General features: G+C 47.5%; 2 protein-coding genes and 1 long non-coding RNA gene across 6 annotated transcripts in view; 1 reads left to right on the forward strand and 2 right to left on the reverse strand.

The window, feature by feature from the left end:
* Positions 1–1,468: 1,468 nt before the first annotated feature.
* Positions 1,469–26,711, reverse strand: part of LOC122366563 (protein YIPF5-like) — a gene marked incomplete at its 3' end in the record, with an annotated part of 101,800 nt that continues 76,557 nt past the window's right edge. Inside the window, exon 5 of the mRNA XM_043338952.1 lies at positions 1,469–1,610. Within this exon, the coding sequence (XP_043194887.1) occupies positions 1,469–1,610 (142 nt within the window). The remainder of the gene's footprint in view (positions 1,611–26,711) is intronic.
* On the forward strand, positions 2,399–8,888 carry LOC122367163 (putative nuclease HARBI1). Of its 3 annotated transcripts, none has more exons than XR_006254023.1 (7): positions 2,399–2,832; positions 3,152–3,277; positions 3,987–5,093; positions 5,469–5,664; positions 6,338–6,457; positions 6,830–7,840; positions 8,145–8,888. XR_006254023.1 is itself a non-coding variant. In XM_043340034.1 (7 exons), exons 3-7 carry the CDS (start codon positions 4,802–4,804, stop codon positions 8,350–8,352), a joined length of 948 nt encoding a protein of 315 aa, XP_043195969.1. In that variant the 5' UTR covers positions 2,410–2,832; positions 3,152–3,277; positions 3,987–4,801; the 3' UTR covers positions 8,353–8,888. The 3 variants fall into 3 exon arrangements, 2 of the variants coding, with proteins under 2 accessions (XP_043195969.1, XP_043195976.1); XM_043340034.1 differs by having other exon boundaries at positions 2,410–2,832; positions 7,709–7,840; XM_043340041.1 differs by lacking the exons at positions 2,399–2,832; positions 3,152–3,277; positions 3,987–5,093 and having other exon boundaries at positions 5,116–5,664; positions 7,709–7,840; positions 8,145–8,461.
* On the reverse strand, positions 10,640–14,254 carry LOC122367173. 2 transcript variants are annotated; one of them, XR_006254024.1, is made up of 4 exons: positions 13,903–14,254; positions 11,495–12,707; positions 11,117–11,206; positions 10,640–10,875 (listed from the first exon to the last, which is right to left on the reverse strand). It is a non-coding gene; the product is annotated as an uncharacterized LOC122367173 (long non-coding RNA). The 2 variants fall into 2 exon arrangements; XR_006254025.1 differs by lacking the exon at positions 13,903–14,254 and adding an exon at positions 13,335–13,787.

Raw genomic sequence — 26,711 nt, forward strand, 5'->3', positions numbered from 1 at the left:
ATGTAGGATATCTGTTTGGTGAAATACGAGCGAGCCTTATGATGTGAAGCGAAGGCAATTACCTAATTATTGCGCTGGTCGATGGGTGCATAGCGATGTACAAATCAGGAGCTACTTGATGACATTCGACATCCCATTATCGCATTATCTGCAACGCCATAGGCTTTAAATACAGGTGAATATTTCCTAACCTTATGTCAGTTATATGACATCTGCCCGTCATTTGCAGCTTATCAAAAATAAAATAAATATCAGCGAACATATCAGCTTTGTACAAGCAATGCGCATTGAGCATTTATGGCTCCTCGTCATCATGTCGCTCTTTGGGCACTGTCAGACAAGACGTTACGCACAACTCCGCCGGCTTTCGGCACCGCTCGACCGTACCCGCTCCCCGCCACAGCGCGAGTGACCGCGCGCCGGCCCGAAACCGCCGCAGGCCAAGACCACAGAGGCGGGGCTTAGCTGTGACGTCATAACGTATCACAGACTGACTGGTGATAGCCTCTACACGCCGAGTGAAAATCTTGCTCGTAATTTAACATTACGAGTCAATGAGAAGTGCTTGAAATATTGAAATGGCGACAAAATATCTAAATTATAAAAGTTTCGGAAGGTCTTGAAACGGCCATGTCCTGAGGTTGGTTGAAATTCTTCCACGCATTTAAAAATAATCGCGAAAAATTAGGGTCTCAAGAGGTCTGGCGTTAACAGTAGCTCTTTTGAGGCACTAGCTCAAACGTACTAGCTCAAATGACACTAGCTGTTTTGTCGCTAGCTATTCGGACACGAGGCCGGTCAGCAGAGGGACAGGAGAGACGGCAGGGATGAGGAGATGATGGGGACGTGAGAGACAAGGAAGGGATGGACATGGGATGACCTGTTAGCTGACCTTTCGTCAGCGTCAAGGCGGCACGCACAAGAGCAGAAGCCTCTTACACCAAAGTGCCTACATGCATATATGTACTATATTGCATAGGCAGATTGCGATGCACTTGAATACTTATGCATCGGATAGCAGCCAAAAACTCTACGGCAACAATTCTCCTTTAAATTATACCTTTAGTTCATCATTTTGAATGAAATTTTACCATCGAAGGTTAGATACTACAACAATAGTTTTCCGATTCTACCCAGTAATGTATTTTGGTGTACATAAGACGTCTCTGCTCGCTCGTTTCGTTCAATCGTGCTATGTCTTCACGGACCACTGACTTCAAAATCCACTAAAAACGAGTACCAGCCGGCAAAGTTCCATCGAACTTGGTCCTCTAACAGTTCCCGCTTGATATATAGATCTATCCGAAATCACATCAACCGCACTATTAGTGGAACGGCTTTGAGCGTTGACATCATGGCGTCATCCAACAGAAATGTAGTGAAAAATTGAGCCGTGCGAGGCACTCTCGATAAAAGCAGTGTGCGTCACACGGTCACTGCTGCGCGGAGACGGTTCAAACCCCCTGACAGGTCAGAATCGAGAGACACAAAACACTCACCAGCAGCAGAAATCCTCCGAACGCCAGGCAGAATGCCAGCGGTCCGGCCAGGTCCGTGTCCTGCAGGATCTCGGCATTTGTCTGACGGAAGGGATTCAGCGCAGACAGCGTCTGAAACAGCGCAGATTGAAACAAAGGTCAGCAGAGGGAGGTGGCAGATTGGAACAATGAGGTCACTTCACGGCGGTCGGGAGAGAGAGAGAGACAGGGAGGGAGGGAACAGGGAGAGAAAGACGAAGAGAGATGAAGAAGTAGACACTGGGAGAGGGAGAAAGAGAAGGGTGGAGGGAAAGAGATAGATAGATAGATAGATAGATAGATAGATAGATAGATAGATAGATAGAGAGAGAGAGAGAGAGAGGGAGAGGGAGAGGGTGAGGGTGAGGGTGAGGGTGAGGGTGAGGGTGAGGGCGAGGGTCACAGGGGTCCAAAAACCCTCCACCCTTCCAACACCGGTTGGAGACAGAATTGGTGTCGAGGACTGATGAGAAAGAGACACTTCCAGGCTTTCGACTTTGCATGAACATTTCCCGGGTTTCTCAAATCTGCTAGTTTTTTTTTAGTATTCATTGCATTTCTTTATCATTTCATCATTGGCAATGAGAAATCGAGAGAAATTATAGAGAAAAATCTCTTAAAAAACACTGGCTCTCAGCTGTCCCCGGAGACAGCCAGAGGTGGAAGCGACCGACCCAGAGGTGGAAGGGCTAATCAATCAATAAGGGCTGATTCCCTAACGATCGAATAGGAGTATGACCCTTCCTGGCACTGTCCGTCGATGCATATTTTTTGACGCTCCTGGGCCCAATCTTATAAAGGTTGTGCTACCAAATGGCGTACTATCATTCCACCCCACTCTATTCACGGCACCCTATTCACGCAATCTTATAAAGAGAATAGTGTGGCAATTCTATTCACGCCATTTTGCCCACGGTACTATCCGGCGCTAGCGAAAATCGCGCGATTTGATTGGTCGGATCCGGACGAGATTTCTGTTGATGATACCTTTCGTACATCATGCTATTGCGACGATAAGTGGCGTGATGCGCTGCTGCTGGGTACGTTGTCATGGTAACCACGCCGGCGCTCCTCTGTTATTTCAGTTTCGGCTTGATTGGGCTTGATGGGCTTGGTATTTTGAGATTTTGAGCTTATTGTTCATTGATGTGAAGTGTAGATCTTTTTAATTTTTACTGACCTGTTTTATATTAATATTTGTATATACCTATTTCTATTTCTCTATCTAACTCGGCCAGATGCCCAATATAAGGGCTGGTCGGGTTTTCCGGCCTAGGATTAACACCGAGGAGGATCTAACTCCGGAGAAGTTCAGGTAAGTGTACTTCAACTTTGAGTTTCTTGTAATTATCTAGAACTCATTTTGGCAGGCATATCGATTGGGTAGAAGGTTTCGTAGAGGATGATTTTGTTAAGAATTGAAAAATGTGGTTTGAAATGCTGCAACGGTTCAATCTCCTACTAAAACTTATTTGATTTCCAAAAACTACTTAACCTTCGGTACAAGTATATTGATGAGTTAACCTGGAAAGTTGTAATCATTGTTATGTTGTATAGAGTTGTCCATTTTCTTTCAATGTTGGGACACCCACAAATTGTGCTTGTTTTAATGCCTACATGCCTTTTCCTCTTAGAGAGAGATTCCGACTAACCTCGGACGTAGTGGGCCAGATAGTCCGAGTAATTGAAGACGACATCAGTCACCCTACCAGGCGAAACATGGCCCTGACACCGAGGCAGCAAGTGCTGGTCACCCTGAGGTAGGTGGCATTTACTTTCCAACTGTTGCAAGCTTAAGCTGTGCCAGCAATTGTTTACCATATTGCATGGCTGTCAATTTTAAGCTATATTATGTGGGCAAATGTCAAAATACTCAACATGCAATGGTAGACAATTATTTTCTGTTCAAATTTAGTCACTATGCTAGTTGTCTGCTTGTTGTTTCATTGGTCTATGCCATACTGAACAAGATCTGGCCCAGTGCAAATGAATTTTCATGACCAAGGTTCTTAGGCTCAAAGATCAGTCGCTGACCGAGTTGCCACTGGCAATGTTTGGTGTGTATTTTACTGTATGCCAGCAATAAATTAATGTTTAAGACAAAAACCCATTGGCTATGTTTGAGCAAGGCTATCTCACATTGTTAGCTGAGGCAAACTGGTGAATTTTTCTGACTGGTCTATTTCTTCACACCAGTTTACACCATTCCTCACCGGCCGTTGAATAAACCAGATGTATGATACAGTCATGTCTTTCACCGTTGCCTTAAAAATATCTAAAAGAATACACACTGGGCATTATTGTCTTTCAGTTCTGTTTTTAGTTTTTTTTTTAATATCTGCTACTGCTTTTTTTAGATTTACTGAATGATTTGCTTGCTTCATGAGTAAATTTGTATCATCTGAACATGTTAGCATTTACTCATTAGGGCTTGGCAGGCGAACTTCATTGGTGATATTTGTTTCACAGGGCAGCTTCTCCGCTGCGTCATCAAGACACAATCATCAGCAAGCTCATCTCAGGGCTGTGGATGAAGACGACGGCCTGCAAAGCTACATCCTTGCATGACCTTAGTCTTAAGGCTCCTTCCTCCAGCTCCTCTGCTGACTTCATGCTCCTCTCTTCACTTCAATTCTTCAGCATGACAAAACAAATCTTTCACAGCAAACTGCAGCATCTTGGTTTTGGAGCTTCTTGGCATTCTCTTTCGATACATTACACGGTTTACATTTCATCACATTGCATTACTTGGTCATAGTCGCAATGATTTGTTGCCACTGCTGCCAAATGATGACAATCTCTTCCATCCCTTTATGCACCTTGTCCCTTTATCCACCTTGTGCCCTTCTGTTATGCTTCTGAATCTTTACTTATTTCTCTTCAATGTCTGCTAAGATATCCTAAGTCCTAACAAATATTTCAATATATGTTTCAGCTTATGAGGAATCCTAGAACCCATGTGTATCTTCTTGTCAGTGACACATGTAGCTAGCTGAGTTTGACTCTTTCTCAAATGCTCGAGTCCAGCTTTCTGAACCTGAAGTGTTGCTATTTCTTTGATTTGTCATACATTTTGACATGCAGCTGCGGGCACTGATGTGTGCCTCTGTGATTGAAGAAATAGGCATAATGTTTTGCATGTCCTAGTTTGCTTCCAGCCTCATACAGTAAATTGTGCCTGGGCTCTGAAGGACCATAGCATGCCACCTAGGTACAATTACATAGCAAAGGACATTCATCATGCTGTACCTTACCCCTTGTAGGTACCTTTCATCAGTTGATCAATGCTTTTCTGTGGAATACGACTATCCCAACCATTCCAGCTTCATAATGCAAAATATGACAAAACAAATGATCCGAAACATGTCCCCAGGTTCCTGGCCACCGGCAGTTTTTACACGGTGGTCGGTGACGCCCACGGTCCTAGCCGCGCCACCATCCACCGCACCATACATCGTGTGATGGCTGCCTTGGTACACAGGCTGTTGGGGTTGATAAGTTTCCCTCAGACCAGGGAGGCCTGCCGCGCCGTGCAGCTGCGCTTCTTCGAGATGGGCGGCCTGCCAGATGTCATCGGTAAGATGCTCATGCCTCAGAAATGGTCTTTTTTGTTGTGTACCACTTTACCAGTACCCCGATCAGCATCCGTCTCAGATTTTCGTCAGGTAGGTTACCATTATCAGTCGATCCGTTTTATCGAACAAACACATCTATAAGGCGTATGCATCGCTCTAGCATGCATCTATCAGAAGTCATTAGTGAAAACTGATAAACCTATTCGTGACCTGAGATGCCCTCAGGGACATAATGAGGGATCACGGGTGCCATTGTCCGATTGTGTGTTATCTTACTTGTTATTTGGTGTTTCAAATGTTAAGAATGACCCGACCCCTGCCATAAACTTAACTTATAGATATGTGCATCATTGCGTGTTTCCTGGACATGCCACAGGGTGCATAGACGGCTGCCACGTGCAGATCCGAGCCCCAGCGAGGGAGGAGAACGCGTTCATTAACAGACACCAGCAAACTTCCCTTAACGTCATGGCGGTTGCCGGGCCCGACGGAAAGTTTTTTGCCGTCAGCGCCCATGCTGGGGGTCGGCAGCACGACTCCCGGGTTCTGGCGACATCCGGCCTCCCAGAGAGGTAAAAAGTGTTAACCGCGGCGGACCCTACCATCCGATGGGGGGGGGGTGTTTCGGTCCCCCCCCCCTAAGGTCTCGGAAAGTTACCGGCCGATTTTCAAAATTCAAACGGCGTTAGATAGCCCCAACAGGGAACTACCGTGTGACCTAATTTCATTGACCTCGGCCTAACCAATGACGTCTCAGGTCAGGTAAAAGGTCGAATTTTCACAGAGCTCAGGTCACTGAGGGTCACAATATGAAGTGTGGTGTGATAAATGTTTTATGGTTCATTTTACATGACAAATGCGATCTTGTGGGTCGGGCGACCTTTGGGGCCAGTTAAGGTTACGTTCTGGTAAAGGTCAGGTCAAGGTTAATCGATGCCCGGAGGGGTTCTGAAAGTTTGGTGACGATATCTGCAGCCGTTTCGGAAATATCTACGGAAAAAGAGAGGGGCCCCTGTCTTTTTCGGTCCCCCTTCCCCACGGGGCGCAGGTTAATGGGAGACCATTGTGCTGTTTCGACTTAATGCGTTTTTCCTCCATGTAAATGTGATCGTAATCAACTGATGGGTGGCTTCTGAACCGGTGTTCATCAAGCACGCCATCATTGGCGATGGCCTCTTGAAAGTCATTGATTATCTTTCAGGCTGTCATCGTCAAGTCATTGATTATTGATTATCAATCTTTCAGGCTGGAGAGGAACGCCCTGGTACCTGTCGAGGAGCCCGTCATCTTGGGAGACAGTGCCTATCCAAGCCGCACGTGGCTGCTTACTCCCATAGACCGACCAACCACTGAGGCCGAAGAACGGTGAGATGAAAACGACTGTATCCGCCATTGTATTGCAGTTGTATCCGCCAGATCACTGCGTAACATAAGTTGTGTTGGTTATGATCAGACGTGCATGGATCCGAGAAAATGGATCTGGGGTCTGATCCTAAGGATCCTGATCTCGGATCCGACGGAATCATAGATGGGTGACTATTATAGATCTGATGCTCTTTAATTTATCGAGAGATCCATTAGGGATCATAGATCCAAGTCTAATGGTTTGCTTGAGATCCACCGAGATCATGGATCCATCACTCGGATCCGTGCACATGTCTGGTTGCGATCTTGTTCCAGCTGTTGCTATCTGGTATGATGTTGTTAATATTCTTGATGAACTCATGCATTCCGCAGGGCCCAACACATGCTGCTGGCAGCAGTATGGATGCTGCTTCAACTCGACATAGACTTGGGGAGCAAGACTGGACGCCGACCAGCATAACATACAATATGCTATCCACATTTATTTTTCAGCATGCCATCGCTATTAAAACGATTGATGTGATTTGATCTTATGCAAGCCTCTTTCACGACTTGACCTCTTCTTTGGTTTCAGTCTTCTTTGCTGGCTGTGCACTTTCTCTGGAATGTCTTGTTACCTTCTTCGTCCACATATGCCATCCTCATTTCTTTTTCAGCATGCCATCGCTATTAAAACAATTGATGTGATTTGATCTTATGCAAGCCTCTTTCACGACTTGACCTCTTCTTCGATTTCAGTCTTCTTTGCTGGCTGTTCACTTTTGCTGGAATGTCTTGTTACCTTCTTCGTACTTGCACATACAATTTATATCAATGGCAGTGTGCATGGATCTTCTTTCTCAGTAATGTATGCTGTCTTACCCCAGAAATACCAGTGTTTGAACAGTGAGAAGAGTGTGGTGCACAATGTCAAGCTCATAGCATGAATACCTTTCGGGGTTTGCCTTATGCTTTATTGTCACCATCCGGATTGAGAATGTCATGCACACTTCTGCAGCTTTTCTGTTGATGGACAGCACTTCCCAGTTCAGCTTCAAATCACTATTGAGGGCCAGCAATATGTGCTGTGTTTCTTCTGCACGTTCCTGTCGCATCCTTCACGCACTTACATCCCAGGATTTTGCCCGTTCATTGTCTGTTGGTTATTTGTACGTTCATTCTTTATCATATGGAAAGTAATGTATTTATGGATGTTTTTCTTTCATTCAACTAATGTTCACCTGCATTTCAATTTTATGTCGGCATTGGCAGGTACAACCGCGCGCACTGCCGCACACGCGTCTCGGTGGAGCAGGCCTTCGGGCAACTGAAGATGAGGTGGGCGTGCCTCCAAGGCAGCGGGCTGCGGCTCCGACGTGTCGCCGACTCGGTTTTGGCGGTGATGTAAGTCATAGCTTCTTTCAGGGCTGCGGAGTCGATGGATTTTAAGGGGACTCCGACTCCGACTCTAGCTTCAAAAATCGACTCCGTCTCTGACTCCAACTCAAACTCCGAACTCCGACTCCGCAGCCCTGGTTTCTTTCTTGGTCGCGTAGTTTCTTGGTCGTGGTTTCTTTCTAACTCGCGGGTTAACTTAACTCAAAGTTGGAAATATTATACTTGTTTTCGTTTAACGTTACTTTATGTATTAAAGAATGCAACTTGTCTCAAGTAATGCTAATTTCGTTAGGACTCATTCATCGCACAGGTCGTGCTGCGTACTGCACAACATCGCCAAATTGGCCGGCGACGGAGGCGAATGGTTGGACCACGAGCGCGACGCCAGAGCGCCGCAGCCTGTCGAGCCGGTGGCCCGGCAGCGTGAGCCAGAGGCAGCGGAGGCGGAGCCAGAAGCAGCTGTGAGGCGCAGAGCTTTCGCTCGGCGCGCGCAGTTTGTCAGGAGGTTCCTGCGGTAGACAGCCGCACGATGCCAGCCGCCAATGTGAAGCGTCAGTGTCACGTCTCTCGTGTTTCACGGCCGCCGCTTGCACGCCGTCCGCACACGCGGCAAATTTGGTTTCCACGGAGACATCAACAAACTCCAACGCTCCAAAACTATCACATCCTGTGACATCAGCTACCGAAATGCGCTAGCAGCGTGGTAGCAGCTTCCGTTGTAACACCGCCCAGTTGGTGGTCCACCGGCCGACTGGCCGGTGAGCGGCTGACTGCCTGGATCCGCCCTCCAGTCACGGTACCAGGCGTGGCCCGGGCGGCGTTACAACGGAAGCTGCTACCACGTTGCTAGCGCATTTCGGTAGCTGATGTCACAGGATGTGATAGTTTTGGAGCGTTGGAGTTTGTTGATGTCTCCGTGGAAACCAAATTTGCCGCGTGTGCGGATGGCGTGCAAGCGGCGGCTGTGGAACGCCGCCCAGCCGGACGGGTGGCACCGCGTGTCAGCCGGTAGGTTGACCTGGGTAAGCGCAGCCTGTCATTTGGACCTTTGCTAGTAACTCGTTCAATAGTGCTTATCCCCTAGTTTATGTTCGTCTTTTTTATTCTCCGATATATGCGTAGGCTTGCCTCCTTTTACGGAAAATAAGACTCGAATCTACCACCAGATGCCGCTACCATCGACGCATGTTACCTAGGCGGCGCCTGCGGCGCGTCACCAAAGCGGATTGTGATGTGGGCGGAACCGCTGGTGCTTTGAGCGTGGAATTACTGTCTTGTATATAACAAAATTTGTTCCGTTATAAGGGTAACAATTGTGACAACAGACTATCTGTGTAGGTTCGCCTCCTTTGACGGCAAACAAGACCCAATTCTACCACCAGATGCCGCTACCCTCGAAGCGTGTCGCCTAGGCGGCGCCTGCGTCGCGTCACCAAAGCGGATTGTCTTATTCGTTATCCCTTGTGCCTCGAACGCTGAATTACTGTCTTGTAAATAACATAATTTATTATGTCAACTGGCTTTCAGATCACAATTGTGTACACGGTTACAGCACAACATAAAACTCCTTGCCCTGCGTAGTGGGTACGCTCAGTCGCTGCTTGCTAAACACTTCGCCGCATTAAGAACATTACGGCGCTTGCGAAACAAAAACAAAACAATAAAGCCAAATAACACCGGCAAGTCGGTACACGAATGCCCTCTTCCACACGTTGCCTATTGGCCAAACCGTTTCAGGAGAGAGGCGGCATAATAGCCGGCGACCTCCACCCTCTCCTCAGCCGTTAGGTACAGCAGCGGCAGCGACAGCAGCATCACATTCCTCTCGGCAATGCTTCGCCGCCGCTGCATCTCTCGCAGAACCTCTTCATGCGAGGGCACGGCTGGGCCCCAGGGTGTGTACGCCCTGGCACCAGAAGGGGAAGCGCCGGCAGCAGGCTGGGAAGGCCAGGCAGCAGGCCGGGGGGCGCCGGCAGCATGCGGGGAAGCGCCGGCAGCAGGCCGGGAGGCGCCGGCGGCAGGCCGGGAGGCGCCGGCGGCAGGCCGGGAGGCGCCGGCGGCAGGCCGGGAGGCGCCGGCGGCAGGCGGGGAGGCGCCGGCAGCAGGCCGGGAGGCGCCGGCGGCAGGCGGGGAAGGCCAGGCGGCAGGCGGGGAAGCGCCGGCGGCAGGCGGGGAAGCGCCGGCGGCAGGCGGGGAAGGCCAGGCGGCAGGCGGGGAAGGCCAGGCGGCAGGCGGGGAAGGCCAGGCGGCAGACGGGGAAGCGCCGGCGGCAGGCGGGGAAGGCCAGGCGGCAGGCGGGGAAGGCCAGGCGGCAGGCGGGGAAGCGCCGGCGGCAGGCGGGGAGGCGCCGGCGGCAGGCGGGGAAGGCCGGGCGGCAGGCGGGGAGGCACCGGCGGCAGGCGGGGAGGCACCGGCGGCAGGCGGGGAAGCACCGGCGGCAGGCCGGGAGGCGCCGGCGGCAGGCCGGGAAGCGCCGGCGGCAGGCAGGGAAGCGCCGGCGGCAGGCCGGGAAGCGCCGGCGGCAGGCCGGGAGGCGCCGGCGGCAGGCGGGGAAGCGCCGGCGGCAGGCAGGGAAGCGCCGGCGGCAGGCCGGGAAGCGCCGGCGGCAGGCCGGGAGGCGCCGGCGGCAGGCAGGGAGGCGCCGGCGGCAGGCAGGGAGGCGCCGGCGGCAGGCCGGGAAGCGCCGGCGGCAGGCCGGGAGGCGCCGGCGGCAGGCCGGGAGGCGCCGGCGGCAGGCCGGGAGGCGCCGGCGGCAGGCCGGGAGGCGCCGGCGGCAGGCAGGGAAGGCCAGGCGGCAGGCGGGGAAGCGCCGGCGGCAGGCCGGGAGGCGCCGGCGGTAGGCGCGGAAGCGCCGGTAGCAGGCCGGGAGGCGCCGGCGGTAGGCGGGGCAGAGGTCGCGACAGGCGTGGAAGCGATGGCGGCAGCCGGGGTAGAGCTGGTGGCGACAGACGGGACCACAGCCGCGGCCGCCCACAACTCCTCCGCCGAACTCTGGCTGGCGTCTAGGGAGTTTTGGGCTCCCGGGACGATATAATCGTATGCTGAAATGAACAAGAAAAAATTCAGTCAGTGCAGTTGACCAAAACGAGAGTTGCAATCAGCGACAGATGTAAACAATAATACAGGTACTAGGAGTTCCCAGTTTCGGCTGGCGAGCGTTTACCGCCCCAACCAACTGCCGGGTTGAGACACTTATGTGCACAAGGAACACAATAATGGCGGAAACATACGGTAGCGAGCAGTGAGCACTGTCTGTTATAATGCGCATACTTAAAAACTTACAGCCATCGTCCATGCTAAGGACGAGCTCGTCCAACTCGTCGAGCGGTTCTTGAACGCCATTGCCAGTTTTTCTCTGGCGGTCACGGCGACCTGAAAAAAAAAAGAGAATAATCGCAGCCACTTCTATAAAAAGATGAATGAATTAAATACATAAATGAATTTAAAAAAAAAACGACGAATTACTTTGTACTGAGAGTCTGAATTAATGTGACATTCAGAAAGGAACTGCACTATTGCAGGGGTGAAATCACGCAAAAACTTAGGAGAAAAAGCAAAAGTTAAAATACGCACATATGACCTTTGCTACTGAAGAATAACATTTTTTACAAGGTGAGTATGAGACATCACATGTTTGAAAACTTAACACACTCAACACACCTCGACTAGAAGCCAGCTGATTTTTTATTAAGGTCTTGCGCAGGTGCCGCTGATCGCATGCAAGCGGTACCAGGCCCAGCGACGCTGCCAGCTGCAACGCCTCGGCCCACTTCTGCGCACGGATCCCTCCCGCTGCAGCGCCTCTCAGCTTTCCGAATAACGCCTGTCAGAACATCAGGAAAGACAAACCCAAATATCAAATCCAACAGAAAAATTTGCAGACAATTGCGTTTATAATTTCTGACAAGTCCAGCAAATTTGAAAATTCATTGCATAACGCATTCTCTGACGAACCGGCAAGAGTACGTTATACGTAAAGCTCATGAGATGGATGGACTTTAGCTTTGAGCAATCAAACCTGAAGTAGGTAGATGGCAATATTTACTGTACAACTGGATAAGCAGACGGCAATCACAAAAAACAGAATGCACAAATGACAAGCAACACCCAGAAAACTGGAAATATGAGTATGAAGAGTACGTCAGGACCCAGGAGCATAGGAACGTGCAGAAGAAACATAGCACATATTGCTGGCCCTCAATAGTGATTTGAAGCTGAACTGGGAAGTGCTGTCCATCAACAGAAAAGCTGCAGAAGTGTGCATGACATTCTCAATCCGGATGGTGACAATAAAGCATAAGGCAAACCCCGAAAGGTATTCATGCTATGAGCTTGACATTGTGCACCACACTCTTCTCACTGTTCAAACACTGGTATTTCTGGGGTAAGACAGCATACATTACTGAGAAAGAAGATCCATGCACACTGCCATTGATATAAATTGTATGTGCAAGTACGAAGAAGGTAACAAGACATTCCAGCAAAAGTGAACAGCCAGCAAAGAAGACTGAAATCGAAGAAGAGGTCAAGTCGTGAAAGAGGCTTGCATAAGATCAAATCACATCAATTGTTTTAATAGCGATGGCATGCTGAAAAAGAAATGAGGATGGCATATGTGGACGAAGAAGGTAACAAGACATTCCAGAGAAAGTGCACAGCCAGCAAAGAAGACTGAAACCAAAGAAGAGGTCAAGTCGTGAAAGAGGCTTGCATAAGATCAAATCACATCAATCGTTTTAATAGCGATGGCATGCTGAAAAATAAATGTGGATAGCATATTGTATGTTATGCTGGTCGGCGTCCAGTCTTGCTCCCCAAGTCTATGTCGAGTTGAAGCAGCATCCATACTGCTGCCAGCAGCATGTGTTGGGCCCTGCGGATGAAATGAAACCTACAAATCAATCCTGAATCAAAATGCGGCACCTATGATATATATGTAGCACAAGTATAATAGCGTATTGTGGCATTGATTGCATATGTGACTTGCTAAGCACTTCAGTGAACTAAGGTCATTTTTATAATATGGTGTTCAACTGAACTACCAAACATGGAAACATAGCATCATCAATAATTCATCATAAACAACAAAAATCATTGATCTTTAAATGGGTGTTAAAAACATTACATACATTTGGTTAACTGCTCGTTAATCACGAAGGTGGTGCCCTTGGTGTTTAAACTGATGCTCTTTGTATTCTGCTTGTTCCCTGTTTGTTCATACCTACAGCAGAGGTTAAATTAAGTTCAATAAACCGTTGCATTTCTACTGATGCCTAAGTATTAAGCTTAAGGAAAGTTTCAGGAAATGCTTCATTTGCACTTGAATGATAGACTATTTGACTTTGCGTGAAACTCACAGTCACAACCTGCATCGCAGCTTATCATTGCTTCTCTCATGTTTTGTTTACTGAGCCGTACTCTTGTGTAATCTACCTTGAGTTAAATGTTTGTAATTACGAATGTCATCATGAAAGACGCTCAACCTTCTCAGCATTCTTACTTCACAACTTCACCAGCCAAGAACTTCGGCTGGTGCATCTAGGATTCAGATTTCAGGGTTCCTGTTCCTCCCACTCACTTCCTCTCTGCCTTCCTTAAATGACAATGGGAACCCAACCTGAGTAAACCTATTACGTACAACCTAAAAACCTACCACCAACAACATAAAAACATACAAACCTACCCCACAATCTAAAAACCTACAGCACCTCTCATCGGTTGGAAGCGAATCAAGTTTCGACATTAGTTGAGCAGATGTCACACAAAGGATTTCCAACCAAGATTAGACACTGTAGGTTTGTAGGTTGTAGGTTGTAGGTAGGGTTAGGTCAGGTTTGGTTAGGTTTGTTTTTCCTTGGTTGGAAAACCTTCGTGCGACGTCAAGCCCTACTAACACCCAAGTTTCAACAATAATTGTAATCAATAGCCCAATATGATAACTCATAAAGGAAATTGTGTAAAGCAAACAACTCAAACAAAACACTAATTAATTCTTAAAAAAATTAAAACCGTGAACAATGAAACATCGGAGTAGGTATCATGGTATAGGGATATGTTGGAAAACTTACGTATTTATTTTGCACACAAAACCTAAAAAACTCCAATCTCTTGCAACGTTCTGCTTCTCGAATCTTCCTCGGCATGTCTTAATTAATTCAATTCGATTTAATTTCAACTTCACAGTTCGGAATTCACACAATTTTCAAACAACAACATTCAACACTGCGGGCAGGCTGTTATAGTACGCCACAAATTCTGGCGTGGAATAGGTGCCGACGATGCCGCAATCAGCTGATTATTGTTTGTGTTTTGAGATGTGCACGCTGCTCACGGTTAAAATCATTCTACGGCACATCCAAAACTGGGGGTTACCAAAACCGTAAAGAGCGTGCCGTGTTTTCGATTTCACAGAGCTTTATAAGATTGCGTACTATATATCCAGCCTTAGAGTGCTGCCATATCCATTTCACGGCCTTTATAAGATTGGGCCCAGGGCCCAATCTTATAAAGGTTGTGCTACCAAATGGCGTACTATCATTCCACCCCACTCTATTTACGGCACCCTATTCACGCAATCTTATAAAGAGAATAGTATGGTAATTCTATTCACGCCATTTTGCCCACAGTACAAATCAACGCCAGCAGGAAACACGCAACGTGATTGGTCAATGTCTTGTCGCCGTCGCTATTGGAAATTATGCATACTGTTTGCGAACAGCAAAAGTTATGTGTTTTAATTTTTATAGGGCATTTATTTCTTTTAGAGACACACATATGTGTAATAAATAAATTATTTATGGAAAACGTGATAGCAAAGTATGGAAAACACCAACATGCTTGAAGAATTCTCCTGAAAAGTGGATTGCCGACCAAAAAAATTTCAGCGAGGGCATTCTCGCGCTCAGAAAATCGGTGAATAAAGTGTTTCTTCAACTTATCATTTGCATTGATTTGCTGTTAAGGCATTGCAATAAATTTGATAAAGGATTATTTAAATAATCATTTAATTATAGCTCGGCTACTCTTTCAGTAATTGAAGTAATGCCGTTGACAATGAAGCTCCTACAATTTGAGCATCAGATACGTACATTAACTGGATCAATTCAAGATATAGCATATTTTCCTTCTTGTCATAAGCTCTTAAATTTTCCTTCTTGAAGATAAAGCTACTAAAATTCGAAGATTACGTACATGAACTGAATTAGGTCAAGTTACAGCTTATTTTCCTTCTTATTCAAGCATAGGTACCTATTGCCTAGCCTAAAGCTAAAACGCAATTCCTCAAAAGATTGAAGTACCCAGTCTACATATCAAAGCTATATCAAGATACTTGGTTCAGAAGTCAGATCGAGATGCAGGAAGAGAAACAACAGATTGATCACTGATCAGTAACAGTGCCAAACAGAAAGTGAGGAAATACGAATAGTGAGTAGGCATTTATAATTTTTTGACAAACTAAGGTATATAATCATTAATTTAAATATCTAATCAGAAGCCATGAAGTGTCCGTTATTTGTGTCATACGTGAGACGTGAGAATAGGCTAAAGACCCATACCGATTCTATAATGCAGTGGCTGCCGAAAATCTAAGACGGTTACTGGTGCTAAAATCCTCTTAAAAATCCCCTTTTAATTTGAAAAATAAAGCCATATAACGATGAACACTCGTTTTTATGTGTTTTATGTGTGCATTAGTTCCTGGAAATACATATTTTGAAATTGATCGTTGTCTGTATAATAAGCATCATTATAATAAATCATGAGTTAATATGTGGAGGATTTGTTAATCTTAAAAATATCATAATGTACAATATTGCATAGTTGTATCATAAAAACATGGAATTTATCTAAAATAAATTAAACTGTCTGAGAAGCTCGTCAAAGTACGCCACAAATTCTGGCGTGAAATGGACGCCGCTGAAACCGCAAACAGCTGATGATTGTCGCTGTTTTGAGATGTGCACGCTGCTCACGGTTAAAATCATTCTACAGCATCCTCAAAACCAGCGGCTACCAATACCGTAAAGAGCGTGCCGTGTTTTCGATTTCACAGAGTTTTATAAGATTGCGTACTATATATGCTACGTCCCACCGGGGGCCGTGGCCCCTGTGGCCTAAGCTCCGTGCTGACACATGACGGTTTTGTCATTTCTGATGATTGTTTGTTATCAGCTGTCGGGAATTTGCCAATGTTTGGTGCAAAATAAATATGAATGAATGAATGAATGAATATCCAGCCTTAGAGTGCTGCCATATCCATTTCACGACGTTTATAAGATTGGGCCCCGGAGACACAGATATAATTTACGTCATCTATTGAATGAAGGATCTTTGCATTTCATTCAGTATGCTGATGAAATTACATAGATGTTATTCAAATATCTTTTTTTGAATAAGAAATTGATGAAAAACAAGAGTTAAAAAGAAAATTAAAAGAAAACTGAGCATATGACTCTATAATGACGTCATATTTTGCACCAAGTCAGAACCAAGGTCAGAACCAACTGAACGCCGCAAACTCAAACTGGCGGAGTTCTGGCGTACGTTGCTTTACGTGCGGCACTACGTGCGGTGTGGTTAAATATTTTGATTTGGTCTTTTCTTTATTCCTACAAGCAGGCCTACAAGTAGTTCCCATGTTCTGAGATGCCCTATCTATCCAGAAGTAAGGTGAAGTGCCGTGCGGCGTCGAAGTTGTGTATAAGAACCCAAGGCTGGCTTCCTTAAATATGTTTTCACTTCATTACCGCAGGATAAGAGGGGATTTGATTGAACTTTTTAAAATATACAAAAGGATTGATAAGTTAGATTTTGGGAAGATGTTTACACTCAATACAAATTCCACGAGAGGAAATGGGTGCAAACTAGTAAAGAAATTTTCCAGAACCAAGTTAAGACAGTCCTTTTTTACCAGTAGGGTCATAGAAGCTTGGAACGGTTTACCTCCTAGAGTTATCAATAGTTCCTCCTTAAGTAATTTAAAAAATGAGTTAGACTTGTATCATAAACAGCGTGGGCTAGTGTTCGATGAAATGGTGTAATTGTACCGTGTTTTACATACAGTGTTTGTTCATCTACCTGTAACCTCGTTGGGCCCAAGTGGCCTGCTGTTACATGGAATACATGTTATGTTATGTTATGTTATGTTAAGGCTCTATAGAACCTAAAGCGCCACATGGAAAGCAAGGTATCTGTGCTGATGACGGATTCTGGCTTTGGACCTAGAGGAAAATGGCAGTCTTGGACTGGGTAAAAAGGTACCTAAGCATGTGTATTACATGTGCCTGTGAACAAATTAAAATTTCGATTCATACTTTATAGGCATCTTTTGTTCTGTGAATCAAATTGTGGTATAAAACTATAAAGCGCAAACAATTTTTCATCAATCCGTTCAATGCATATGACGAAACTCGTAGCAGCTAACTGCAAGTTTACCTCTGATTGCCACATGTGTGGTTTTAGGAGAGCACTGTGATGTTACCTACCTGTTTGCAGTATTGTTTTATTTTGTTCCGTAAGGCTGAGAGGATTGGTAGTTTGTTTTTAAATGTCTCCTAATTGTAATGCTAGGTATACTGTGGGACCAAATTATATGCATTGGTCAGCCTGTTAACTTCAAGTTTTATTTCAAATAAAACTTTTGTAGCCTGTAGGTGGGTACCAATAGGTGACTCAGTTCCGAGTCTCAAGTAAGCATTTCATGCCAATTGGTGCCAATAAACAGTATGATGATGATGATGATGATGATCATGTAATCTATGATATAAATAACACCTTACCTATCCCAAATTTTAACTGTGTCATTTCTTATGCAAAATGCAACTTCTTCTCCTCAAAAGCCAGCAGATTGATTTTCAGAAGCTGTTTTTGAGTGCTTACTGCTTACAAGTCATTGACACATGGGTGATAGATATCCAAATTATCCAACAGTTACAACTAAGCTGATTTTTCACTTCACTTTTCATTGGATCAGCCAAAACAGGGCACCTGACCCTTTTCTGATTCACAGACAGGCCCCCATGGACCCTTCGTCTTGAACCTGTAGCCTCTTGAAAGGCTGTACACATTTTGCCACCTCATTGGAATGTTCTGAATATGCCACTTGCATCTAAATTGAGCAATCAAAAGGGTTCATTGTGCAAGCATCTCTGTTCCCATATGTAGGCATAGTTTTTGTAAGAAATCAAACATTTGAAATGTGGCTGCTCCTCAGAAGTGAATGGCATGGACTATGTTGGTAAAATTTGCACTGAAACATCACTGATATGTGGCAAAAACAATATTATTCTGCATTAAGATTTAAGAATACAATGAAGCATTTCCTAGTCATCAAGAATAATAGATCATAAAGCATGTTGTCATTTTTTTTTAAGAATCCAACTGGAAAGCTACTACATGATGAATGCTGTCCCATGGCCTGACCAGAATGTCTATTTGTCTATGCCTTTGCCCATTACTCTGCTTCTTAGTGCCTAGTCTGATCCACAGCATTTACAGGTTTTAGAAGTTTAGATTATTCTGAAATCTATTCTATTAGACCAGAGCTGTTTGTTTATTAAACTCGCACCCCACTAGGGGGAGGCTATTTATAGCCCATCCTCTCGCTTTTCTTGCAAGCAATCGCAATCGCTTTGCCTATCCTATGTGTCAATATATGTCACAGGTATATTGATACATTTTTGTACGGAGACACTTGACCTGTACGTTTCTAGGAGGGAGACAGTCGGCAAACTTTTTGGACCCCTGGCGAGGGAGAGGGAGAGGGAGAGAGAGAGAGAGAGAGAGGGAGGGAGAGAGGAAAATGAAGAAGGGAGGATGATGAAGATGGGTAAAATGAACGTACAAAGGAAGGTTGATACGAACACACAATACGACGAAATAGACCATAAGCTGAGAAAACGATGCTGAGCTCGACATTTTCTTCCTTAAAGGTAGTGTGCCAGCTTTCTTGGACCGTATGGAGTTAATGGCCCAGATAAGGAGAACCGGATTTTTAGAACTTATCCATACCTTCAAAACTCATGGAAACGTCTTAAATTCTTCAAATTTTGAGTACCCCAGTGCGAAATTCGCCCCGACGGGTTGTCGGTCGTACCCCAACCACATATCACACCACTATGAACAATAAATGCACACACTGAAATCGCTATTACCGATATGCTCATCCAATCAAGTTTCGATAAACCCGTTCATCATCAGCTCCTGCGGTTTCGAACACGCCTGTTAGGTGGTGCGGTAGACCACGCCCAAAGCCAGGGCCCCGGTAACGTGAGGTAGCCGAGTCAGGGCAGCGTGCGCTGACCCAAGCCGGAGCCGCGCGTCCTCCCGGTGTCATGTGATAGCCCGGGGCTGCCCGCGGGGATGCGGTAGACCGCGCCCAAAGCTGCGGCCCCGGCTTGGGTCAGCGCACGCTGCCCCGACTCGGCTACCTCACCTTACCGGGGCCCTGGCTTTGGGCGCGGCTTCTGCTCATACTTTGTGGTGCGGTGGTGGTGCGTCGGGCTGCGCGCTCTGACTTCGGCCAAGAAAAATGCGTCAGCTGATCATTGTCATTTCTGCCACTTGCGTGTGGTGAAATGGGGTCATAACTTATAAGACGGCTTTTTCATATCAATTATTTTACATAAAATCATATTTCAAACCATAAATAATGTTCGACAGCCAAATAAAAGAAACAATACCAATACGGGCTTACAGTTTAAGGCTCGACATTGTGTTGTCTACGATTAGACAGCTGATAACTCATTCCCGTACGTCGTATGGTCGTAACACTATAATGACCTTTGCTTATTGTCACAAGTGCGCCTCATTCGCGATTGTTGCCCGACGCCTGTTTGCAGGTGAGCCCACTACAGTTGTTATACATATCTAAAAACCGATAAACTTTTAGGCGAAAAAGGCACTATTCCAGGCCCATTTTTGATTTTTTTTCTTTGCGATATTAGGTAAAAACAGAAGCTTCTTATCCTAGGAAAATAAAATGGGAAATCTTTCAAAGGTGGCACACTACCTTTAAGCGCTGAGTGTTTTCTTTTTCAAGTTAACTCCATACTTTCAGCCGCATTAGCTTGACTCGACGAACCATCTAACCACAAGATAAAAAAACAGCAGCACAACGGCCCAAGGAGCCGGCACGCATCACATTTAGAAAAAAAAAACTAACGACAATTGACAATAGGCATACAATCGTGGATCCGTTGTGACGATAGGTGCACTTCCAGTCCAATTACATGCACGAGAAAAAAGTTTGAGACATATCATCAGAACTCAGTGGCCAGGGATCATATCGACAGGGGAATACCATTGATCGCCATCCCACGCGCGCCGGAGGCCTGTTCTATGACGGGCGCTCCGTTACAGTGGACTGGTGGTCACCGGGATACCGTGGGCAGCTATGTCACCCACGTGCCGTCACAGCTGCTGACAGCGGGCGGACGGTGTGGGCGGGGAGAACAGGTGGGAGGGGGGATGGAGAGCTCCACTGACCGGTCATCAATAGTCCGGTGAAATGGACCCCACTGACCCCGTCTGACCCGGCCGGCGACAAACGGTCTCCGGTGCCACCGACAGGTCCAGCGCGGGTGGGCTCACTCAGACGAGAAGAAAAGCGATGATTCCCAAAATAACTCGACGGCCTTATTGGTACGCAGGCGTTCGAGCATGGGTCTAAAGTCCGCCATCCACGTACTAGAATGCAAATTCATTGAAAATCGATGAAATAAACAAACTGACATAAGTGGCGAAGAAATGCTGACTTCAGTCTTCACCGTTACATAGCACAAATAAAATAACCATTCTGAGGAAAAGAATTGCAATCATCAAGATGCAGCCATAGATATTGATTTTACACAGAGACATTGCTTTCAAAGTCCTTACTTTGAAAGCAATGTACACGGTTGCAACTGACAGCGACGAAATACGAGTCATGCTTCAGTGCACCTGCAATAGCGACATTGGTGAAGAAATGACTGGATTGCATGATTGAAACCGAGAAGCCTAAGGCCACCTTTCTTCTCTGTAGTTCTTGGATGGCTGAAATCTGAGCAGCTTACACCTCACGCTGCGGAGAAACGGTTGCGAGTGCCATCCTCCGCCACATCCAACGGGCTGAGAGGTTATGAGATGACCTCGCCTCTCGCGTAAAGTGAATCCGAGGGCCCCAAAGCTCCACGGGTTTATTCCCCAACACCCTATGACCTGACCTGCTTGCGTTATGATTTCGTCAGTCTACTGAGCTGGGAGCTTCTGTAAGGTCCCATGGCGAGTATATTCCTACAGCAGGCTATTAGCTACCAAACCCATTACACTTATATTTACAACGGAGTAAAATACAACTTTGCTTTATGCACAAGAAATTAAGCGTAAATTTGACATCATCAACAAGTATCCAATAATCTAAAAAAGGGACACAAATCACAATGTACGCTGACCGTTATCAGAAAGCTCTTACAACGAGGCTTCCAGGCGGCACTCTAAGAACACATGCACAAGGATTAAAATCCGGTTTGTACAGAACTAGGGGCGTAAGGGCGATTGGTAGCCACGAGCACCGCCGCCATGACCGGGCCAGGGCTGTGAGGCGGCGCCGCGGTTTATACCAGTACCCCCTCCGGATCACCGGATCGGCCGCTCATGAAGCGGACATGTCAATTGGCGCCTCTGCCCGGCCGAGCGATAAAGTCCGGCTGAGCTGCCAAAGGTCAGTTCCCGGCGGGTCGCCCGTTCGGGGAAGACCGCCTCCGGGGTGCCCGTCCAAAGAGTGGCAGCGTGATCGGCCCGCCTTCGGGAGACGGACAAATAAAGTAGTCCGCAGACCGGCTGAGGGAGCGACCAGCCTGTCGCGGAAGCGGTGGGACCTCCTCCGACTACGGGGGCAATGGCATATTGGAGAGGCCGACGTTACCCTAAATGCCCACGGACAAACGTCAAGGGCAAGGTTCTTCTATGAAGTCTGCTTTCAGCATTCTGGTGAACCGGAACGTTCGTGGGAGTTGCCCTCGATGTCGGCATCACTGTCTAATAGTGCGGTTCGATGTAGCTCGCAAGCACGACAGTGATTGAATGGCACCCAAATCTGCAGCATTATTCCGAGAATATTCGAGTACACAATCTTAAATTTCAGAGCAGGCTGAATCGTTCTGATTGCTGTTTGATCGATCCACTGGCTCGATGCACGATGGATAAGTTTCGGCAGGTCATCATCGTGATGCCGACGAGCGGTTACGAGAGTGTCAGTCGTTAGAGTTTGCATCTTCATTGTAAATTATTTCTCAAGCTGATTAGACAAAGCTGCTGAGCTCAAGCATCGTCACTGTCTGTATCTGTCATAGGTATCTGTAGGTATCTGGTATATTTGTGAGCGAGCTTAAAGTAACGGTGAGAATTAGCTAGCAATTGTAAGTAAAAGGATAAGACACTTTTGCACCGAATCACTGGCATTCTTTCTAAAAAAAAATTGCGACCAGAGCCGCAACATTGAGCTGCCCGGTAGGCTGGCGGCGCGACGACCATTCGTCAGGCGCTAAGGACCCGAACCTCTGGTTATCAGGTCAAGACACTCTCTATTTCTGTAACGGCCCACATACATCAGTTAACACGAAAGAGGCACCATGAACCCTGTGCGCTAAAGTTAAGAGCGACTACACGGGAAAATGAGGCGAACTCGACGCTCGGATTTCATTTCAGGCTAGTCGGATGACTTATTGAGCGAAGGCGGTAATAAACGGTCCGGATTCATACCAGCTGAGCGGACTGAATGGTGGCCGGGAGCTTCATGAAGACCCGAGTTGGAAAAAGTCCTCCCATTCAGCTCTGGGTACGCGCAACTTTGAGAGGCTCAGCTGTTTGTGTCCAAAGAGCTGATGATAAGTAGGACAGAACAACGGTGAATAAAACAGACGGAAAGTCACGGTCTTATTGAGTTATTTCACCTCAATTACTTTACGAAATAGAATGCTCCACAACAATTCTCAATTTCATCAAAGCACAATATTCTCAATATGTAAGTGTCAGGATAATGAAGGCCATAGGCGTAGGAACGTTTTCGAAAGTGGGGGGGGGGGGGGGGGGCAAGGTCCCAGAGGTCCAAAACCTAACCTACCCCCAAAATCCGATTTCTCCTCGGATTTCGGCCACTTCGTTTTCGCAAACATGATCAGAGATAAAATAAAATCGAGACAAAAACAAAAACAAAATTGGTTAAAATTTCAGGAAGACTCCCGTCCATAAACTCAAACTGATGGACGCGTTCCCCTATCCTCCGCAGCCGTTAGCACCCATGCAAATTCCAGAGGCATCCAGCAACTTTTTCATTACGAGCAAGCGTGAAACGTGCAAAGCGAGTCTTTTCAATATACCTATGAAAATCAGCATGAACGGCCCAGCTAGGCTCAGCCAGACCTATAACGTTTTTAATAGGTTTTATATCAGCGACCACTGCAACGGGGCTGATTGACTATCAGAGGCCGGTGTGGGACTTTTAGAGGTCGGTCTGGGCCATCAGAGGCCAGTTTAACCCTCGCCGGACTGGACCTATAGGTTTTCTACATACGCGCCGGCCGAGGGGGCGGGGGGCGGGTACGACCCCCCTCGCCGTTGCGCCCCAGGTTGAGCTAGCGCGTCGCGGAAAAACGAGCGTGTGCGCCGTTACAAGACGCAGAGATCGATACCCGATTTTAAGGTTCTAGGTCAACCGGTGACCTCTGAGGTCAGGTCAAGTGCCTCAAGGCACGGTTCCGTTTTTGGTGAATAACTTCGCAAAAAACGGCCGCAGAGCCGCGATTTTGCCAGCATCGTGTTCGCCTCTCTCAGGCGCGTCGAATGATGTACTTTTTGTTTGGGTGAGGTAAACTGAGGGTGTTGACCACGGGTCACGGTCAGGTCAGCGCCCCCAGGTCACGAAATTGGTCGAAGGAGGCCATGTCGCATATCATTCGATTCGGCAGGTCTTCATGAGTTCATTGATGGCTTCTCCGACTCGCTAGCTCAATTTAATCGGTAGTTATTGACGACAAATTTATATGACCCTTATAACTTCATAAATGACGTCGCGCAAGGTCAACATTGCAAAAGTGACGCATCGAACCTTGCAAGGAGTGCATGAAAGATTCAGTGTGCTTGAGATAGTTGAAGATCGTTTACGGCGCCAGAAAAAGTTTTCAGTTTATCCCCATTGACTTATACCTAATGGTGAGGTCACGAAGATGACCTTAGGAAAAATCCGAGATGTACAAGTTGTGAGACTCCTAATGGATAGGTACTAGGTCCTCCAAGGTTCATTTCCCTGTGAAATCTCCTCTGGCAGTGAGGGCGTTGCGAAGTTGCAACATCTGAAGACCGTGCAGAGGTTCACTTATGACCTCATGGGTCAGTGACCTGATCTGACCCGAAAATGCGGTTGGTGTCAAAAGATCCGGCTTGATTCAAAGGTCAGGTATGCAAAGCTTCAGCTCTCTATCATCGGCGTGTTCGGAGCTATCGCGAAAAAAAAAAACTATGGAGGGGCGGCACCCGCCTCCCCCCCCCCCCATCGACCAGTGAGGGTTGAGGCCCTCAGAGACCAGTACAGGGCCTGCAAAGGGAGGATGAGACATTTAGATGCCGACTTAAGCCATCAGAGGCTAATGTGGGCCCTTACAGGCCAGCATGGGCCCTCAGAGGTCAGTGTGGGACCCTAAAATGCCGGCATGGGCCGGTGTTGGACCCCAGGGGCCAGCAGAAGGCCCTCAAAAACCAAGATGGGCCTCAGAGGCCAGCATCGGGTCTTCAGAATCCAGTGCAAGGCCCTCAGAGGCTAATGCGGGTCCTTACAGGCCAGCATGGGCCCTTAGAGGTCAGTGTGGGGCCGTAACAGACCGGCATGGGCGGGACCTGGAACCTAGAGACCAGCGGAAGGCCCTCATAGGCCAAGGTGGGCCCTCAGAGGCCGATGCGGACCCTTAGAGACCGGCATAGGATCTTCAGAATCCAGTGCGGGGCCCTTAGAGGTCAATGTGGGACCCTAAAATACCAGCATGGGCCGGTGTTAGACCCCAGAGACCAGCAGAAGACCCTCAAAAACAAAGATGGGCCTCAGAGGCCGGCATCAGGTCTTCAGAATCCCGTAGGTACAATGCCCTCATAGGCTAATGACGGGTCCTTACAGGCCAGCATGGGCCCTTAGAGGTCAGTGTGGGGCCCTAAAAGACCGGCATGGGCCGGCGTTGGACCTCTAAGGCCAAGATGGACCCTCAGAGGCCGATGCGGACCTTAGAGGCCGGCATCGGGTCTTCAGAAATCAGAATTCAGTGCAGGACCCTCAGAGGCACCTAAAGGTTAGTCTTGGGACCCCAGAGACAGAAATGAGGCCACCAGAGGCCGGTGTGAGGCCCTCAGACGCCGACTGGGCCCTTGAGGCCGGTTTAGGGGCCCTCAAATGAGGTCAATGTGGGTTCTCAGCGGTCAATGTCGGCGCTTGACCGCCACTGAAGTGCCCTCCAAGATCAGTGTAGGACCCTCAAAGACTGGCTTGGGAGCTGTTAATAGCTAGCGTGGGATTCTTGAGCCTCGTGACAATCGAATAAGGGCCAGAGCTCCATACGCCCATGGGGGCCCATTGGTTGTTTGGGGGGGGGGCAAATGATATGATGGCCCCCTGATTAGCCTTTGGAGGGGGGGAAGGGCATGGCCCTGATCCCCCCCTCTGCGACCGCCACTGCACTGAAAGTGGAAGGGAAGGGGCAGATACAGACATTGCTGGCCCCCAGCCTGTTTGAGCCGAGGCGGGGGCATGGTCACACTGGCCCCCAGCTAGTACGCCTTTGACGAACTATGCCGACCCCAAGCAGATCCGGTCAAGCGTTGGTCGTTTGTATACGCATTCTCCTGCACCGTGCTAGTATTGTCTTATACCTTTTCAGTGCTCGCTGTCCCGTGCCTCGTATTCAACAAAATGCTGTCACCAGGACCCACAGTCTTGTCTCTGATATGGTTTCCTTCATTGAGTGAAGGAAATTGCGGTCAATAACGCTGTAGAAACAAAAGGGAATCTTCATTAAAGGGCAAGCTGAATTGTTGTCAAGTTACCGGGTGGTAGCACTGGTACCTAGGTACAGACAGACACTTAAGTCAGCAAAAAGTGGGGGGGGGGGGGCAGTTAACATTGCTGCCCCCCCCCCCCCACCTCCGAAAGTGGCGGGGCCATGGCCCCCCCGGGCCCCCTGTTCCTACGCCTATGATGAAGGCACACTCTAGACTTCACAAATTTGGTACAAAGTCCTCAGTACGCTTTGCTAGAGCAAAACACATGGGAACAAAGTCGAGGTTCTCGCTAACATTAGAGGCTGGCACATACAGTCAGTGATTGGGAATTTCTTTTCTAAAGCTTTTTTTTTGCATGTTTGCCACTTTGATTCCCAAAATCGCTTTCGAGTCGACACAACCAAGGGTGGAGTGGACCAGACCTTGAGACCACCTAATGGAACAGTTGTAACAGAATGTCCATTTGTCCAAACGGTCGTGTTGGTGACGGCTAACGCAGCCTAAGTTCATAGTGGATTCATGGATGAGATAGTATTATTTCATCCGTAGTGGATTTGAGTGCAGCTAAGATATTGTGTTTGGCCGGCCAGCTTAGTTGCAATGGTAATAGGCACGTAAAACAAAAGGCTCGAACTTTATTTGGTCTTCCTGTTTCTTTAGTCTATCACTCGGCTAGCCCACAGGTCGGCTATTCATCGGATCACATGACCTAGGTGTCATGACCCTTTGGTCGATTTGACCATCCTCGTTATCAGTTCAGGCGGGTCGTAAGAAAAGTGATGCTACCAAGGTGCAACTCTTGCAATTGTTGGGACATGCAACAATTGCAACAGTATGCGTGCCGCCAATCTTCCGCAGC

This window comes from Amphibalanus amphitrite, unplaced genomic scaffold, assembly GCF_019059575.1.
Source record: "Amphibalanus amphitrite isolate SeventyFive unplaced genomic scaffold, NRLGWU_Aamphi_draft 000030F_arrow, whole genome shotgun sequence".
Lineage (NCBI taxonomy): Eukaryota > Metazoa > Arthropoda > Thecostraca > Balanomorpha > Balanidae > Amphibalanus > Amphibalanus amphitrite.

What these genes read in the sequence shown, in the direction of transcription:
- LOC122367163 (XM_043340034.1), top strand. Translation starts at nt 4,802, where the DNA reads ATGCTTTTCTGTGGAATACGACTATCCCAACCATTCCAGCTTCATAAT. An exon ending in CGGCCTGCCAGATGTCATCG is followed by an intron (nt 5,094 to 5,468) that starts GTAAGATGCTCA and finishes GACATGCCACAG; the next exon opens with GGTGCATAGACGGCTGCCAC. An exon ending in ACATCCGGCCTCCCAGAGAG is followed by an intron (nt 5,665 to 6,337) that starts GTAAAAAGTGTT and finishes TCAATCTTTCAG; the next exon opens with GCTGGAGAGGAACGCCCTGG.